We start from the raw sequence: 16,728 nt of genomic DNA, 5'->3' as shown, positions 1-16,728 counted from the left end.
TCTATTATTTCTAAATTTTTCCTGAGCTCTGTCACTTTTCCGAATTTCTATAATTTTGGTTTATATTGTTTTTTTATGACTTGTGTCATTTTCATAGTATCTTTTGCTTGTTTTCCAATAGTAGGAACATTTCTGGTTGGTTTTATGGGCATGTCTTCTGGCATACTTTCATTTTTCTCTAGGAATGTTCTCCTTTTTTGAAACCTTAAAAAATTATTTTTAATTATAGTTGACATAGTAAATATTTTTGGTTTGTTGTTATTTATTTATTAAAGGAGGGCGCAGCTCACAGTGGCCCATGTGCAGATCGAACCGGCAACCTTGGTGTTATCAGCACCACTAACCAACTGAGATAACCAGCCACCCCAGTAAATATTTTTAATATAACTTATTCTGAAAGTGAGAGGGTGTCTTGTACTTTTCTGTTGCTCATTTTTAATGTGAACTTTCGGGAGGAGGTATGGTAACTGCCCAATTCTCTCTTGTTTTAGTGTAGTATTAAAAAATATGGTGGCTTGCTTTCTGAGCTTTTTCTAGCTCTGTTTTCTTTCTTTTTTTTTTTAAATTTATTGGGGTGACAATTGTTAGTAAAATTACATAGATTTCAGGTGTACAATTCTGTATTACATCATCTATAAATCCCATTGTGTGTTCACCACCCAGAATCAGTTCTCCTTCTATCACCATATATTTTATCCCCCTTACCCTCATCTCCCACCCCCCACCCCCTTTACCCTCTGGTGACCACTAAACTATTGTCTGTGTCTATGAGTTTTTGTTTCTCATTTGTTTGTCTTGTTCTTTTGTTGTTTTGGTTTATATACCACATATCAGTGAAATCATATGCTTCTCTGCTTTTTCTTATTTCACTTAGCATTATACTCTCAAGATCCATCCATGTTGTCACAAATGTTCCTATATCATCTTTTCTTACCGCCGAATAGTATTCCATTGTGTGTATATACCACAACTTCTTTATCCATTCATCTATCAAAGGACATTTTGATTGTTTCCATGTCTTGGCCACCGTAAACAAAGGTGCAATGAACATTGGAGCACACGTGTCTTTATGTGTAAATGTTTTCAGATTTTTTGGGTAGATACCCAGGAGAGGAATTGCTGGGTCATACGGTAATTCTATTCGTAGTTTTGTGAGGAACCTCCACACTGCCTTCCATAGCAGCTGCAACAATCTGCATTCCCACCAACAGTGTAGGAGGGTTCCTTTTTCTCCACAGCCTCTCCAACACTTGTTACTATTTGTCTTGTTGATGATTCTAGCTCTGTTGTTTTTTTTCCATGTTATCTCTGGTATGCTCAATTTTGATTCTACTGTAGCAGTTTTTTCGTCACTGTAGGATACTGTCCTGGAATGGGAGCTCTGATGGGCTTTTCAGAGTTCTGAAGGACTAGACTACTCTAGACTTACAGATCGTCTGTGGGCCCATTATGCTCACCCACTGGGCAGGGACAGGGTAGGACTTTTCTGAGTTTTAGCTATTCTTCTCCAGTTGGCCTGCCATGCTCCCAAGTGAACACTATTGTCTGTCAGGAGTTCTTCTGTCCTAAAGTCTGTCAGTTACCCTGTTGCCTCCCTCTGCTTTCTCATTCACAGAATGTAGGTCTTGTGCCTATTGGTGTTTTGTGGACCACACTCCCTTATATTTTGGGGTTTGTGGAGATGCCTTGTTACCTAGTTTGTTGTGAGTATGGTCCATGGGCTTTTGATTTTGTTATCTAGTTGCTCTGTCATTATGTGGAAATCAGGGAAGATACAAAAACTGCTGCCACCACCACCTCTGTCTTCCAGTCTGCTAACTTTTTCTTTTCTCCCCTCTTCCGCCTCCCCGCCTTCCCCCCCAATTCAAGTCGTTGTTTCTCAGTCTAGTTGTGTAGGACACAGTTCCCTGACCCATGCTGGTATGAGCCTTGCGCTCCCCTGGATGAGGCCGTCGGTCTCCAGTTGTCGGTCAGCCACTCATAGCAGCTCACGGCAGCTCTTGTTGGCTGCTGGCCACTCATGATGCCCACTGGCCGCTCATGGCAGCACTCAGCAGCCCACGGCAGCTCACGCCAACCTCTGGCTCCTCACAGCAGCCCAGCTCCAGGGAGAGCTGTTGTTCACAATCTTAGCTGTAGAGGGTGCAGCTCACTGGCCCATGTGGGAATCAAACCCGCGACCTTGGCATTCGGAGCACGGAGCTCGGGCTCCAACCACCTGAGCCACCTGGCCGGCTCTAGTCTGTTAACTTTAGATAGCATCTCTACTCTTCTGTATAAGATAGGAGTGTTAATACCCTGTACTTCCCTCTGGTTCCTGTCCCATTTTCTGTTTTTCACATCACTGCATGTGTTGAAAAACTGCATGTTTCACACCCTGCAGGTGATCAGTATGCACTGAAGATGAGGTTTGTGGATCACGTGTTTGATGAGCAAGTGATAGATTCTCTGACAGTGAAGATCATCTTGCCCGAAGGGGCCAAGTGAGTGTTGACTGTTCTTCTCACCAGACAAATGGGGAGCGTGCCCTTGGTACTCAAGAGGAATCTATCTAGGGCCACAGAATAAATGCTCAGTATATGTAACTTTGACTGAGAAGTCTATAAGGACCTTCTGACTGGAGTTTAAACAGAAAAGTTAGATGAGGGAACAAGATTTATTTATGAAATATTCCTCAAAACACAATGCCTTTGTGTGACAGGAGTAGTATCCAAAGTCACCTTAGCAGGCCAGAGTGATAGCCTGAATCTGATGGGAAGAGTTGCAACTGGAATGCAAAGTCAGGACAGTCAGATAGCCCTTGTTCTGTGTTAATAGAAAGGGGAACAATAATGGAGCAGTCTGCATTCCTTAGACTAGGTTCAGAAAGGGAGGGGGTCATTCTCAAATGGTACGTTAGGGTTCTATGGTTATAAGCAGTTGAGCTGTCTTTGGCCAATTTAAGCAGAAAGGTATGAACTTGGAGCAGAAAGGATCTTTTAAAATGACAGCATAGGCTGGGGAACCAGGCTCGAAAAGGATAGAACCAGATCATCTCCAGGAGTCTGGTTGGCCGAAACTGATGGACACTCACAGAGACACCTGCCCTTGGCGTGAGTGACAGACACCTATTTGTAGTCTCATGTCAGTTTGCTCTTGATTCGCTTTAAAGGGAAGCATTGCTTGGCCTTTCTTGGGTTACTTACTCACTCTGATCATCAGAAAGAGAGGCAGCTTGATCTTAATTCCTGTGGAGGACATTCCCTGGGGGAATGGGTAGTTCCTCCAAGCAAAACTAGAGTGTACTGTTGACCAGGAGAAGGGAGAATGGGTCTGGGCAGACAAAAACAACATATCCACTGCACCCTATAACAAGTTTTCAGTCATGTGACAAGACAGAACATTTGAAATAACTTCTTCGGTCTCTTCAAGTCACACAGGAGTGCTCTGTGAGCTGTGTGACTCCAAGGGGTAGACCAATACTAGTGAACCCTTGTGAGTGCAGGATGCAGGGAGACAGTTGTTAACTCAGCAGAAGAATGGTCTCATATCAGAGCTCTAGCAGTGGGTCAGCTGTCTCAGGAAGTCAGGTATTCCCTGGTGCTAGAAGGGGAGCAGAGTGGAGTGTGAATTTAGTGACCCTGAAGGCCCCTTGAGCCTTGGAATTCTCCAACCCTAATAAACCTAGTTGGTCAGTGCAGTTTGTCTGAGGCTATATTTCATTCCCATCTGCCTCCAGGAACATTCAAGTTGACAGTCCCTATGTAATCAGCCGTGCCCCAGATGAACTACACTATACCTACCTGGACACATTTGGCCGCCCTGTGATTGTTGCCTATAAGAAAAATCTGGTAGAACAGCACATTCAGGACATTGTGGTATGTGACTCCACTCCTTTGCTCTGCCTCCTATGCCTCCCTACCCAGAGAATGGGTGCTGGGGGCCAGGACTTGCCCATCTTTTCCTCCTTGGGTTGGAATGGTTTGAACACAGCATCCTCTGGGGGTGAGGTGGGGCAGCCCAGATGATTCTTGGCCTGCTGAAGCCCTTTTGGTCTCTAGGTTTCTGAATCCATGCAAACCTGTTAAAGCCCATCTTCCTGGTTCTCCCCCCAGGTGCACTACACGTTCAACAAGGTGCTCATGCTGCAAGAGCCTCTGCTGGTGGTGGCTGCTTTCTACATCTTGTTCTTCACGGTCATCATCTATGTCAGGCTGGACTTTTCCATCACAAAGGTACCCTCTTGGCTTTTTTCTTTCTCTTGTCATTTAGTTATTTTTGCACCCTCAGTAAAGTGTTTCACTAGCTTTACTAAGCGTTGGTCTTTTCAACAAGCCCAAGGCAGAACCCTATTGCCCAGAAGATACCCTCCTGACTGTGGCCTCTGCTAATCCTTTCTGTAAAGATACTTGGTCTTTGTTGCTGTAATCATGGAGACTTGATGTTAAGTGAGGCAGGTTGCTACTGGTGGATGAGTACTGTGGGAACAGGGCCGCAAGCAGTGTGTATTTTTGGTGGTGGGGCATGGGGGCTGAAAAGGCTATCCTGAGGAGAGGTGACAGGCAGAAAAGGTGGGGAAGAGCACTCAGCCGGAGGGAACAGTTTGTGGGACAGCAGGAAAGGCTTCAGGGGGTCCTGTGGGTAGCAGTAGTGTACATGTGAGCAAAGACATTGATCTAGGTGCTTCCATAGACCAGCGAGGCTGCCCAAGTGTCAGGCGGTACAGCTGGGACAGCTGCTAGCAAACCTTGTCATGCAGAAGGGGCTGAATTTAGGTTTTAGTATGAAATAGCACCATTTTTTAAGTTATAAAAATTGCTTTTGTTTTATTGATTTTTTAAAAAATTCCACATTTATAGAAACTTTGTAAGAATAGTAAAAATAACTCTTGTATGCTCATCACCTGGACATAGCAGTTAACATTTGGCCTCTCTCTGTATGTATCGTCATTTTTCCTGAACTATTTGAGAAGTTTGCACACATTTATGCTCCTTTACCCTTGAATACTTAAGCAAGTGTGTGTGTGCAGCCTGAGAATAAGGGTATTCTCTTACATTACCACAATATAACTATCAAATTCAGGAAGTGTAATGTTGCTATAATACTACTCACCAATATGCAGTTCATGTTCAAATGTTGCCAATTGTCCAAATGATAACTTTTGTAGTAATTATTTTTCATACTCCAGAATCCAACTGAGGATCACGCAGTGCATTTTGTTGTCATATTTCCTTAGTCTCCTTTAATCTGGAGCAGTTCCTTAGCCTTTCTTTGTCTTTCATGACCTTGATATATTTGAAGTTTAGAGACCAGTTTTGTAGACTGTCCCTTAGTTTACGTTTATCTTATATTTCTTCCTGATTAAATTCATATTATGCGTTTTTGGCAAGAACACTAAAGTGATGCTGCATCTGCAGTGCATCACATCAGGAAGTATACTATGCTATTCAGTCCCAGTGTTGGTGATGTTAACTTTCTTTAGTTGATCATGTTATTATTTTTCTCTTTTTAATTAATAATCTGTTTGAAGTTATAAATATATGCATTCATCCATTAGTTGTAGCATTTATCATTGATTCTTGCCTGAATATGTTTTTTAGTATGGTGATTGAAAACTGGTTACATTATTAGTTTGCATTCTACTGTAAGGAAAAGCTTTTTTTACTGATTGGTTGATTGTTTGGATTCATGGATTCTTACTTTGTTCCACGGATTACTGTCTACCGTGCTATTGGTTTTGATGCTCAAATTGTCCCAGATTTGACTGTTTTTAATGTCTCCATCCTTTTTTTAAGCACTTTCATTGTTGGCACAACAATGCATTTCAGACATATCTTCCTTTCTCCAAGGAGCTCTGGTTCCTTTTAGTGCAGGGTGGTACCTAGAGACCATGATCTGTGAGCTAGATCATTGCTTTTAGACTATCACTGCTTCTAACTAAGCCTTTTCAGCAGACAGAGCTAGGAGATAAAAATATATATAGTATTTAAAATATGAATTAATAGTTATGCCTTTCATTCCAGTCTTAACACCACAGGGTTCTTGCTTATCTTCCCTCTTGCCATTTTTCCTCTTTCCTGGATCCCTACAATATCAATGTGTTTATTTGCTGAATTATATAAACACAAAATAGTTTCAGAATTGATATACTCATATCACTACAAACACCAAACCTACCAAGTAGAAGCCAAGATTTGTTTGCAGTTATTTTTGTCTTTAGGTTGAGAATATATGAATTTGTAAGACATTGGAAAGGTTCTAAATTCAGAAATTGAAAATGGTAGTTTCCTTCATCCTTGCCCACCCTGCCTTGTAGTTAAACAATTTCATCAGTCCTGGGATATCCTTTCTGATTTATTTTGCAAAAATAATGAGACTTTCTCCTCCACTTTTTTCTGAGCTGCCAAGTTAGGATTTTTGTAGTAGACACCTAGTGAAAGGTGATTCTGGAAAGTCTGTAGGGCCTCATCTTAAGGGCCGTGAATGGTAGCATAAGGAGTTGGGGCTTTTTCTTTCAGGCCCTGGGAAACCCTTGAAGTTTTTAAGGAGAGAGATATAATGAACATACTGGGAGCCTTTCCTGACTTGAGTTGAGATTGCTCTTTGCTCAGCACTTTATCCCTTTCATGGTGCATTCTGGCCTTAGTAGCCTTTTTCACATCCGTCTGTCTGCCCTGCCCGACTTCCAAGTGAGCATCTGCTTCATCTTCATGTTCCCAGTCTTCCCTGCTCAACTGGTCCAGACGCAGTGTTAGTAAGGATTTGATTCTCTGACTTTCCAAGTAGGTGGCTTTTCTTATTTGCACAGCTGGTGGTGGGTGCTCTTTGGGAAGTGAAGATCGGAGTGGGCTCATGCCTGGTTTCGTCACATATGGTGTCTCTCCTCCAGGATCCAGCTGCAGAAGCCAAGATGAAGGTGGCCTGCATCACAGAGCAGGTCTTGACCCTGGTCAATAAGAGAATAGGTCTCTACCGTCTCTTTGAAGAGACTGTCAATAGGTACAAGCAGTCCCGGGATGTGTCCACCCTCAACAGCGGCAAGAAGAGCTTGGAGACGGAACATAAGGCCTTGACCAGTGAGATTGCACTGCTGCAGTCCAGGCTAAAGACAGAGGGCTCTGACCTGTGCGACAAAGTAAGTGTCTGCTATCACTGAGTCATTTGGCTTGTTGCCTACCGTACTCCACTTTCAGGGATTATACCCAACTGTTTAGAGCACCACATGGCTGTTGTACCTGGATCACACACCAGGCAGCTCTTGATCACTCCTGGCTTGTGGAGTGGTAACGTTCCCAGTCGTAGACTTGTGGCATGGTGGTATGACAAGAAGTTTTGGTGTCTCAGATGTGAGCTGGGTTTGGAGAAAGCTCTGCTAGCTTCTACAGCATTGTCTGTCCACATGGCGAGTATTAAAAGCAGCTGTTTCCTCTCCTGGAGGCCAGACTGGACAAGGCTCCAGGCTGCTCATGCTGTGGTAAGAAGACTGTAGACTTAGAATCATGGGTTTGAATCAGCCTCTGATGCAAACTTTGTAAACCTAGGCAAGTTACCTCACTTCTGTGCCTCAGTTTCCTCACCTGTAAATTAGGGATGCTATTAGTATTGGCCTCATAGTGGTTGAAATGAGTTAGTACGTGTAAAGTGCTGAGAATCCTGCCTGGGACATGCTATGTAAGTGAATTCTTGTGACCTGTAAATGAGTATGAGGACCTCCCCTCCCCATGGAGGTACCCCTCAGAGTTCCTGACGACCCTCTCCATGTGCTGCTCCCTAGCATTCCCTCTCCTTACCATGTGCTGTTTTCTTTATGTACTTAAGTATTTCTCCATGTACTAAAGGATTTATAATCTGTCAGTTTTGTGAGGGGAAGATGCCTTGTCTGTCTTTACTGCTGTTTTCCAGAACCTAGAATCATGCTTAGCATTATGGCTCACTAAATATTTGTTGAATGTTGAGTGAACGTGTATAAAAGCCCTCAGCCTGACACTGAGTCGATGATAAAATGGGAGTCATTCAGTCCGGCTGCCACACCCCTGCCTTTGATCTTTTGCCTGACTGAATTCCTGTACCTAATTTGGCAAGCTGAAGGGAAGAGAATGAACGTTCCTCAAGTCCCTGCTGTGTGCCTGGAACTATGCTAGGTGATTTCACATATTTTCTCACTCAGTCCTCAACAATCCTCTTCTGTAAGGTCCAGTGATGGTGAAAGGACTTGCTCACAAGGTTCAGAGCTTGAAGGAATAAGTTTTATAGGTGGGGATGAAGCTGGATAGTATTGAAAGCTAAGCCTGTCTCCCTCCACAGCCAGCCCCTCTGCCGTAGGAGTTCGGGGGTCTGTAGGCTTGGGAGGCAGTGGACTCTGCTGATTGAGGGTGCGAGGACCACTCTCAAGCCCTGCCCTGCTCTTGCCTTGGCCAGGTGAGCGAAATGCAGAAACTGGATGCACAGGTCAAGGAGCTGGTGCTAAAGTCGGCGGTGGAAGCTGAGCGGCTGGTGGCTGGCAAACTCAAGAAAGACACATACATCGAGAATGAAAAGCTCATCTCAGGCAAGCGTCAGGAGCTGGTTACCAAGATTGATCACATCCTGGATGCTCTGTAGCCCCTGTCTTTGTCCTCAGGATGGTCCCAGAGTGCTTCACTTACGGATGGGGGGGGGGGGGGGGGCTGAACAGCGAGGCCAGTGAATGCTGGCATCTGTATTTTGCAAAAGGCCTTCAAGGAAGAGAAACCAGACCCTGCCTCAGACACCACAAAAAGCTTAGTTTTTGTCCCTAAAGTGTTCCTTTAAACAAACAAACAAAAAAACACCAAAAACTTCCATTAAAAATAAAATATCTTTGTGTTTTGAACAACTAAATTTTTAATATTTGATTGGTTTGTTTTGTTCTAAAGCCTAGGACACTCTTTTAAGTCTGTAAGCCCCTTGTTTTATGCCCTTCTAGTTACTGATGTTTGGGTATTGCAAGTGTGTATGTTTTTAAAGTGTTTGTGACCAAATGAAAATAAAGCAGGGACTGTGAACATTTGTTCTGTTGAAAATCTCTCATAACTTATTTCTTAGCTTTGCAGATGGTACTTGTATCAAGTGTTTTTTATCCATTAAAAATTGGACTTGCTCCACAGAGCAAGTGTGCATAACAAGTATTGGTTACATCTTACATATTAGAACACTGAGCCCACAAAGGCAAAGTAAGGTTTCAGAAAAGAGTGGTGGAGTGAGGGCTCTGTTATATTTTTTGATTACCTGTTCTGCCTCACATACTCTACTAGGCACTAAAGTAACGGTGATGAGCAAAGCAGAGATGGTTCCTTAAGAGGATAGTCAGATGATCAAACACAAATTCATAATCATAAACTGACAAAACCTTGTGAGGAAAAGGGACAGGGGGTTCTCTGATCTATATACTAGACAGTACTGGACTTAATCTGTATGGGAACTGGGGAGAGTTTCAATGAAGGAAGTGACTTCTAGGAGTTACATAGATGGCAGGGTGTGGTGGAGCAGAGTGTTCAGACAGAGAGCATAGCATGTGCAAAGGCCCTGAGACAGGCCAGGGCTTGACCTGAAGGAGATCCAGAGAGTAAGGTGGAAAGTGTGTGACACAGGGCAGCAGAGGAAAAGTTTAGAACAAGATAGGGCTGCAAAGGCCTGCTCAGAACAAGATAGGACTGCAAAAGGCTTTTGGCTTTTTTCTAAAATGAAGGGAAGACCGGCCAGTGTGAGAGACATATTTAGATTTGTATTTTGACTGAGAATGAACTGTAAGTGGGTGTGGAAGAAAACCTGAGAGCCTCTTACGATAATCCAGGCAAAAGATGATGGCTTGGGCAGGGCGATGATGTACCAACATGGATGGAGTTGAGAGATTTACGTGGGGAATCGACAGCGCTCTAGTAGTCCGGGCTAGAACTGGGTCTGGGGTCAATAACAGAGCTGGGCTGTGGTGCTTGCTACAGGCAATGGGGACTTGAGCTCCCAGATACTCTGCGGGCTGTGGAGCCAGGTGGGCTGGCAAGAGCCCATGTCTCACCGTGTCTTGGGCTGGGTGGGGGCCATAGGTGAGGCATCCCGCGCCTGGCTTCCCCCCAGCCCCCTCTCATCCTTAGCTTTGGGTATAGTTTTAGGCCACGGGCAGCCCAGCACCTGTTTGGTCTTCGATTTCCCCTGTGGCAAACAGGGCCTCGGTTTGTCCCTTGTAAATCCTGGGGTGAAGGGTGACATGGGGCTCTTTGTGTAAAGCGTTGGCCCAGGCCTGACTCCCCCTTGGCAAGGTGAGGTGCCCCACACACCTGACACCTCTCATTTGATCTCAGACCCAGCCTACCCTCTGTGTTCCTCATGGTGGGTCGGTAGAGAGGAACACTACCTGGGGCTTCCTGGATATTGCTCAGACCCCCAGGCCAGCCCACCAGTGGACTGGCCCTGGCATCCATCATGGCTGCAGCTTTCAGCTGCCCCTACAGCCAGAGGTGGTTGTGTGGCAGGCCCCCAGCCTGGCCCCTACTCAGAGGGGGAAAACATGGATGGCTAAAGAAGGAAGGCTGGGTGTTACTTTCCCTCCTCCATTTGTCTTGGAGGCTGACACGGGAGAAAACCCCAAAGGACCGAGTGAGCCCTCACAGTTTCACCACAAGTATCCTGACCGGGCATCTGGTGCCGATCTGATAGTGCAGGGCCCGGCCGCAGCTCTGCCGGAAACCGTGCTGCCAGCGGTTGGGGGCTGCAGGCCCAGACAGGAAATGCCCCCGGACGTACCCCAGGGCCCATGGCCTCGGCATAGGTCTGCTGCCTTGGACCAGGCCCGGCGCCATTTTGAAGCTGGGCTGGACTCGGACTCTGGCCAGGGATCTGTGAACTAGTCCATCACCTGCCTGCACAGGCTTGGGAAATGACAGGGAAGGAAGACGGAACTGGGCTAGACTGGAACCAGAGCAGAGTGCAGCCCCTCGAGCCCTACCATGGCCAAGCCCTCCATGGTGTCCCCAACCCAGCCATTTAAATTCTCAGCTTCCATCTGATGGTCGGTTCCATATATACCATGACAGGCCCAGAACTAAATGCAGGCAACACAGAAGAGAACAAAATAGTATTGGGCATTGGGAAAAGCAGACAGAATAAGGGACATGGTTAGGAATAATCACAGGGCCTGCAGGATTTGCATGGGGGTGGTGGTGATGGGGAGGGAGGAACCCAGGTTCCAGCTCCCTTTTTTTTCTTCCATCCAGAAAGATTCATTTTAAGATGAGAAAGACAGGAGCCCATTTAAATGCTGGTGAGAAGGAAGGTGATCATAGGGAGGGAAGGTTGCAGACCTAGGAGAGAAGAGGCAGATTGAGAGGGAGTCCCAGGATGTGATTGTGGGCTAAAGGAAGAGATTTCAAGGCATATCTCTCAGCAGTCGGCCATGCCTTCCACCAGGACTGCCAAGGAAACCGGCAGAGAACTGTACAAGCTTTTTGCCTCCTGGGCAACCTTCCCTATTCCCCTGGAAGGCCTCTACCTTACACCGTTTGGCACTGCTCTCTGAAGTGCAGAGGCAACTGCTTGCCTTCCTGAGCTCACTCTTAGCAAAGTTAAAGAGGCAGCACATATCTTTACTATGTGTCAGGCAATGTGTCTAAAGGTACCAGGGATACATACACTAAGTGGGACAAAGTCTTGTGTAACTTAACAAGACAAGAACCTAGAAAATAAATCATTGCAGGTTGTGATAAATGCTATGAAGAAAATAAAATAGGGTGTTATGATAAATAGATTTAGTCTATTTATTATCCCTGGGAGGTGGGAAAGGCAGCATGGCAGAGTGTTGGCTGTCCTGGCGCCCTCGTGGCCGGCCCTGACACTGTCTTCCCCAGTCCCTGCCCCTCCCCCCATGACTTCGCATTAAGGCATGGTCATACCCATACCAGGCTTGTTACGGGTATGTGACCCACTCGAGACTCAGGGTTTATTTCTCTACTCTGAGCCTCACATTGCTTACCTGGGATTGGGGACCATATAATGTGAGGCCTGGAAGGACTCAGTGATGGGATGTAAATAAAGTCCTCCCACAGTGCTGGCTCAAGAAATGGAGTCTCTTCCCTCAACAGATACTAGAATGACCAGCATAACCCTTTTGTTGGAAGAGTGTAGCTGTTTACGAAGTGCGTTTATATAAGTGTCCATTACTCATGGTTCAGGCGTCAGATGGGGTCTCAGAGCACACGAGGTTGAGGTCCCGGCTGTGCAGCCAGCCTGGGGGTGATCTTGGTCCCTTCCCTCTCCAGGCCTGAAGTCTTTCTGCACAATGACATGTCTGAGCGACCTTCTAATATTGACACTGGGATGCTGGGGCCAGTCATATGGGGAGAGCCCCAGGAGTAGCCTCAGTTGAGGAGGGGGGAGGCACAGGGCTTTTTTCTGTTTGTTTTGCCAAGTTCTAACTACTCTCCAGTGTAGGGCTGGGCTGTCAAGATAACTGAGCCTGGACACTGAGACAGGGACCCATCCAGGTTTCTTGTTGCCCTGTCAGGGCCGGGGGCACTGTGATGTGGAGCAGATCCTGACCCTGCATGACCTGCGCTAGCAGTGGGGCGTGGTCCCTCTGTCTCTGTGTCATGTACACCCTCATGGGGGACAGCGAAGGCACATAGCCACAAGTAGGCAACTATTCCAATGTTTGGGCATGCCTTCCCTCCCACACCCATGCTTCACACCAAGGCTCACCAACACGCACACACAGATTAACACTGATGTATGCGCACACCCACTGCTGGGATGTTCACTGAGTGCCCACCATGTGCTGGGTTCTGCCCTTGGCCCTGGGGACAAAGAGGGGAGTGGGCAGAGTCCCCACCCTCAGGGACCTTGGAAGCCCACAGATACACTGTCATAATAACAGCCAACACTCTGGCCACCTTATGCATCTGACACTTAACCATCAGAGCCACACTGTTGGTCAATACTATTATCCTGCTTTCTAGACTAGGGAGCTTGCACAGCAGGTAGGCTTGGCATCTGAAGCACCTTTCCTCGCCCACAAAGTCTGTCCCCCGTGCACACACAAGACATGCAGGCTGCTTCACTGCAGAAACACTTCTGTGCACACTCAGGCCCTCTGCATGATGCTCTTGCACACACCATCTCATCACACAGCTCTCCCACCCCCTGCTCTTGTGTCCTGGCTCACAAAGTCTTCTCTTCTGTCAGCCCCAGCTCCTGTTGCTCTGACACATTCCCTTTAGGGCCTGGTGCTTCCCTCCACCAGACTGGGAAAACAGGGCAGGGCCTGGGTTTTGTGCCCAGCCCAAGGCCCGGAGTGGGGAAGATGAGTCTGTGCATGTAGTAAGGAGTATTGGATGAAAGCTAGACAAAGGCACAGGTTCTCATCCCCTGGCACCTGAGCTCTTCAGGAGAGCTCAGATTTTTCTGCACTGTGAGGCCAGATCACTGGGATGGCTCACTGCTCGAAGCCAGAAGGGAACCAGGGAGTAGACCAGGTGCCACATGGGCTCTGTGATGACTAGACTCAGGTGAAGGACTCCAGCAGCACGGAAGTAGGGTGGGGGAATTGACAGAGATGAAGACTGAGCTCAGAGGGGGAGACCCCTTTGAATTTGACAGGACTACAGAGAGGTGATTTGGGCTGGGGTATCTTTGTACACTTGGAGCATGGGAGAGAAAGAGGCAGCTCCAGGAAGGTGAGTGTCCACTTTTCTCTCAACATAGTCTGCTTCATGTTGGTCTCACTTGGCTCAACATTTTGGGGTCCATCCACGTTTCTGTGAGTATATCCAGATGTCCTCCTACCTCATATTTCACCATGTACTCTGACTCTCAACCACCCACTCCCCAGTGATGGACACCCTCATGGCCCATCTTCCTTCACCTCCCATGACTCACCCTCCTGTGATGGATGTCCACAGGCTACATCTTTCCTCTATGCCAAAGGAGGCTGCAGGGATGACTGCACAAAGGAGCTGGAGTGGGAGGACTAGCAGGCCACAGGCTGCCAGGGTGGCCACCAATGTGTCCCCTCAGTGCCCACCCTGTTTTGCGCACTTTGCCTGTGATATTTGTTTAGTCCCTACTGCAGAAGGAGGTGTAATTCATCTCGATTTACAGTGAGGACTGGAAGCTAGAGAGGAGAAGTGACTTTCTGGGGCCACACAACAATTGGGTAAGTCTGGGCAAGGCCTGGTTGGGGGGACTTGCAGAACAACAGTTATGTGGCGTAGCCCTCAAAGCACTGGAAGCAGCACCCAGCCTGGTCCAAGGCAGAAGTTATCTACCAAAGCCCCAGTCTGCTCTGAAGTTTCAGTGGCCCCAGAGAGCAGCCATGCCCTTGTTGGAAAGGAAAGAAGGGTGGTGCAGTGCCTGGTCAAGGTGAGAAAGACTCTTGACTCAGAAGGTGGGTCTCAAGAGAAAGTCCAGGGTGGGGCAGCTCGGGTCTAACAACCCTGTAACAATCTCTTTACAAAGACAGAGCTTGTCCTGATCGCTTGATGATCTGGCAGAATGCAATCCCTTTACTAGGTTTACATTCTCTTTGTTCTTTTCAGTTACCTTTTATTTAGGCAAGTGCAACTGGTTTTCTACTTATGGTAGTGATACAAAGTTTCCTTTAAGAAAGGGGACGGGATGAAGAAGAACAAATTGGGTGTTACACAGTAGTCACGGGGATGTAGGGTATAGCATAAGGAATATACTCAACAATATTGTAATAACTAGGTATGGTGCCAGATAGGCACTAGGTCTATCAGGGTGATAGATGGGAATGGGGTTGGGGTCAGGGTGAAAAAGGTGAAGGTATTAAGAAATATAAATTGATAGTTAATACAGTATGGGGAATATAATCAACAATGTTGTAAAGATCATGTAAGGTGTCAGATGGGCACTGGACTTATCAGAGGGATCACATCATAGACGGTATAGATGCCTGACCAATGCACTATACGCCTGAAGCTGAAGTAGAATAATATTGAATGTCAACTATAACTAAATGCATAGGTGCTTGTAGTCACGGGATGTGGAGTACAACATAGGGAAGATAGTCGATGGTATTGTAACAGCTAATAAGATGTCAGAGGGGTAGTAGATTGGGGGGTGGGTTTTCACTTTATGAGGGGTTTAAATGTCTATTATGTTGCTTTGTACACCTGAAATAAAACAAAAAAACAAAAAAAACTAAATTAGACTATGGGACTGACCTGATTAGGGAGAAGGTGGTATAGCAGAGAGCTCAGCCTCTCTGGGCAGCTTCCTGTGTTGGATGGGTAGCTTTGCCTTTTCCTGTGTGACCATGGACAAGGTACTCAATTGCCTTGTGCCGCGATATCCCCATCCATAAAATGGGGTAATATTAATTTCTAACTGAAGAGAGTCATTGTTAGTGTGAGGCTCAAATGAGTTGACAGGGCCAGGCACTGGCGCATGGTATGTACCAGGTTGGGGTCTGTTGTTATGAGAACATTTAGACAGCGGGGATGGGAGCAGGTGGCACAGGATGTGAAGGTTGATCTTGAATGCTGGCAAAACACCTATCTAATTCAGCTCCCATTTCAGAGGAGAAACTGAGTCCCTTTTATGCCACACTCCACTGGAACCAGTGGAACACGGGCAGTTAAGAGGTAGCTTTCTGGGAGGTTGGCCTTCAGGGTGGCTTTGGAGTCAGCAGTGCCTGAGCCCCTGCGTCTCATCCATAGACTAGGATAATCCCAGAGTGGGGTTCAAAGACTAGACTCTCAACCTGACCAAACTCTAGTCAGCTCCTCTAAACTCTCTTCTCAATAAGGCCCTGACTTTTGGGCTTCCGTATTCATCTCTACATTGTCCAATTTCAGCAAGACTCCCACAAAGTTTAAGCAGAATCCTCCATCTACCCATGATACCTGTTCAGGTTCCTCATCACCACCATCTCCCAGGTGATGTCTGATCACCTGGTCCACTTTCAGCAAGAATCCTATTAGGTTGATTTAGCCAGAACCCGCCCTTACCCCTGATGTTTCCTGTTAGTCATTTTTTACCCACTGACCCCACCCTGCTCTGTGGCTATAAACTCCCTCTTCCTTGTGTTCAGGCTTGAGCCCCATCCCTCTCCCCTACTATAAGACCCCATTGTAGTAGTGCTGCTTGAATAAAGTCTTTCTTACTGTCTCTAACAAGTGCCATGAAAAAAATTTTTTAATAGGGGTCATGCATGTAAAGCACACAGCAGGCACTCAATCAGTGCTGATGTCCCCATTCATCCCACAGGCCAGCCACTGGGCGTCAAGATTGGCTGCTTCTTCCAGTTCTTCCATGGATGTGTTCTGTGGCCCTGGACAAAGTTTTTGCTCCATTTTTGGGGCCTCTGTTTCTCCTTCACAAAGTGGGGCATCTGGCCTCTGGTCCCTGAATGGTGAGTGAGGTTCAGGTAAAAGTTGGGTCCACCTCACCTTGCTTGCTACTTTTTTCCAAGACCTTCTGAGGCCAGCAGGGACTCTGAGCCCATCACCACCAGAGGGCGCCCCCACCCAGGAAATCCACTCTTCTCCCCCTGGGTTGGCCAGGTGGCGCCCAAAGCACAGAGGCTGGGCATTTCTTGCTAGGTGTGGGTCAGTTTTGCTAGTTGGTGGCCAGTGCTCTGCCATGTAGAAGCTCTGTTGAGGCTGCCAAGTTCTACTTTGAAAGGGTGAAGAAGTGGGGTGCCTGCATGAAGGGTGTGGTGGGTGACCCTTCATGTGAGGTGCCTGGATGCTGGAGCCAGCCTGCTGGGGCTCCAGATTC

The 16,728-nt window shown here is 46.8% G+C and overlaps 1 protein-coding gene across 3 annotated transcripts in view; it reads left to right on the top strand.

Moving 5' to 3' along the window:
• Window positions 1–9,007, top strand: part of RPN1 (ribophorin I) — a 51,701-nt gene extending 42,694 nt beyond the window's left edge. For all 3 annotated transcript variants that reach the window (XM_019717189.2, XM_074340485.1, XM_019717188.2), the window contains 5 exons: window positions 2,384–2,483; window positions 3,719–3,857; window positions 4,095–4,214; window positions 6,869–7,114; window positions 8,398–9,007. In XM_019717189.2, coding sequence (XP_019572748.1) covers window positions 2,384–2,483; window positions 3,719–3,857; window positions 4,095–4,214; window positions 6,869–7,114; window positions 8,398–8,580 — 788 coding nt within the window. In that variant the 3' untranslated portion in view covers window positions 8,581–9,007. The remainder of the gene's footprint in view (window positions 1–2,383; window positions 2,484–3,718; window positions 3,858–4,094; window positions 4,215–6,868; window positions 7,115–8,397) is intronic.
• The last annotated feature ends 7,721 nt before the right edge of the window (window positions 9,008–16,728 follow it).

The sequence above is a fragment of the Rhinolophus sinicus genome, linkage group LG09 (assembly GCF_036562045.2).
Source record: "Rhinolophus sinicus isolate RSC01 linkage group LG09, ASM3656204v1, whole genome shotgun sequence".
NCBI lineage: Eukaryota > Metazoa > Chordata > Mammalia > Chiroptera > Rhinolophidae > Rhinolophus > Rhinolophus sinicus.
The sequence above is the reverse complement of the archived record's forward strand: the minus strand, read 5'-3'. Positions and strand labels throughout refer to the sequence as shown.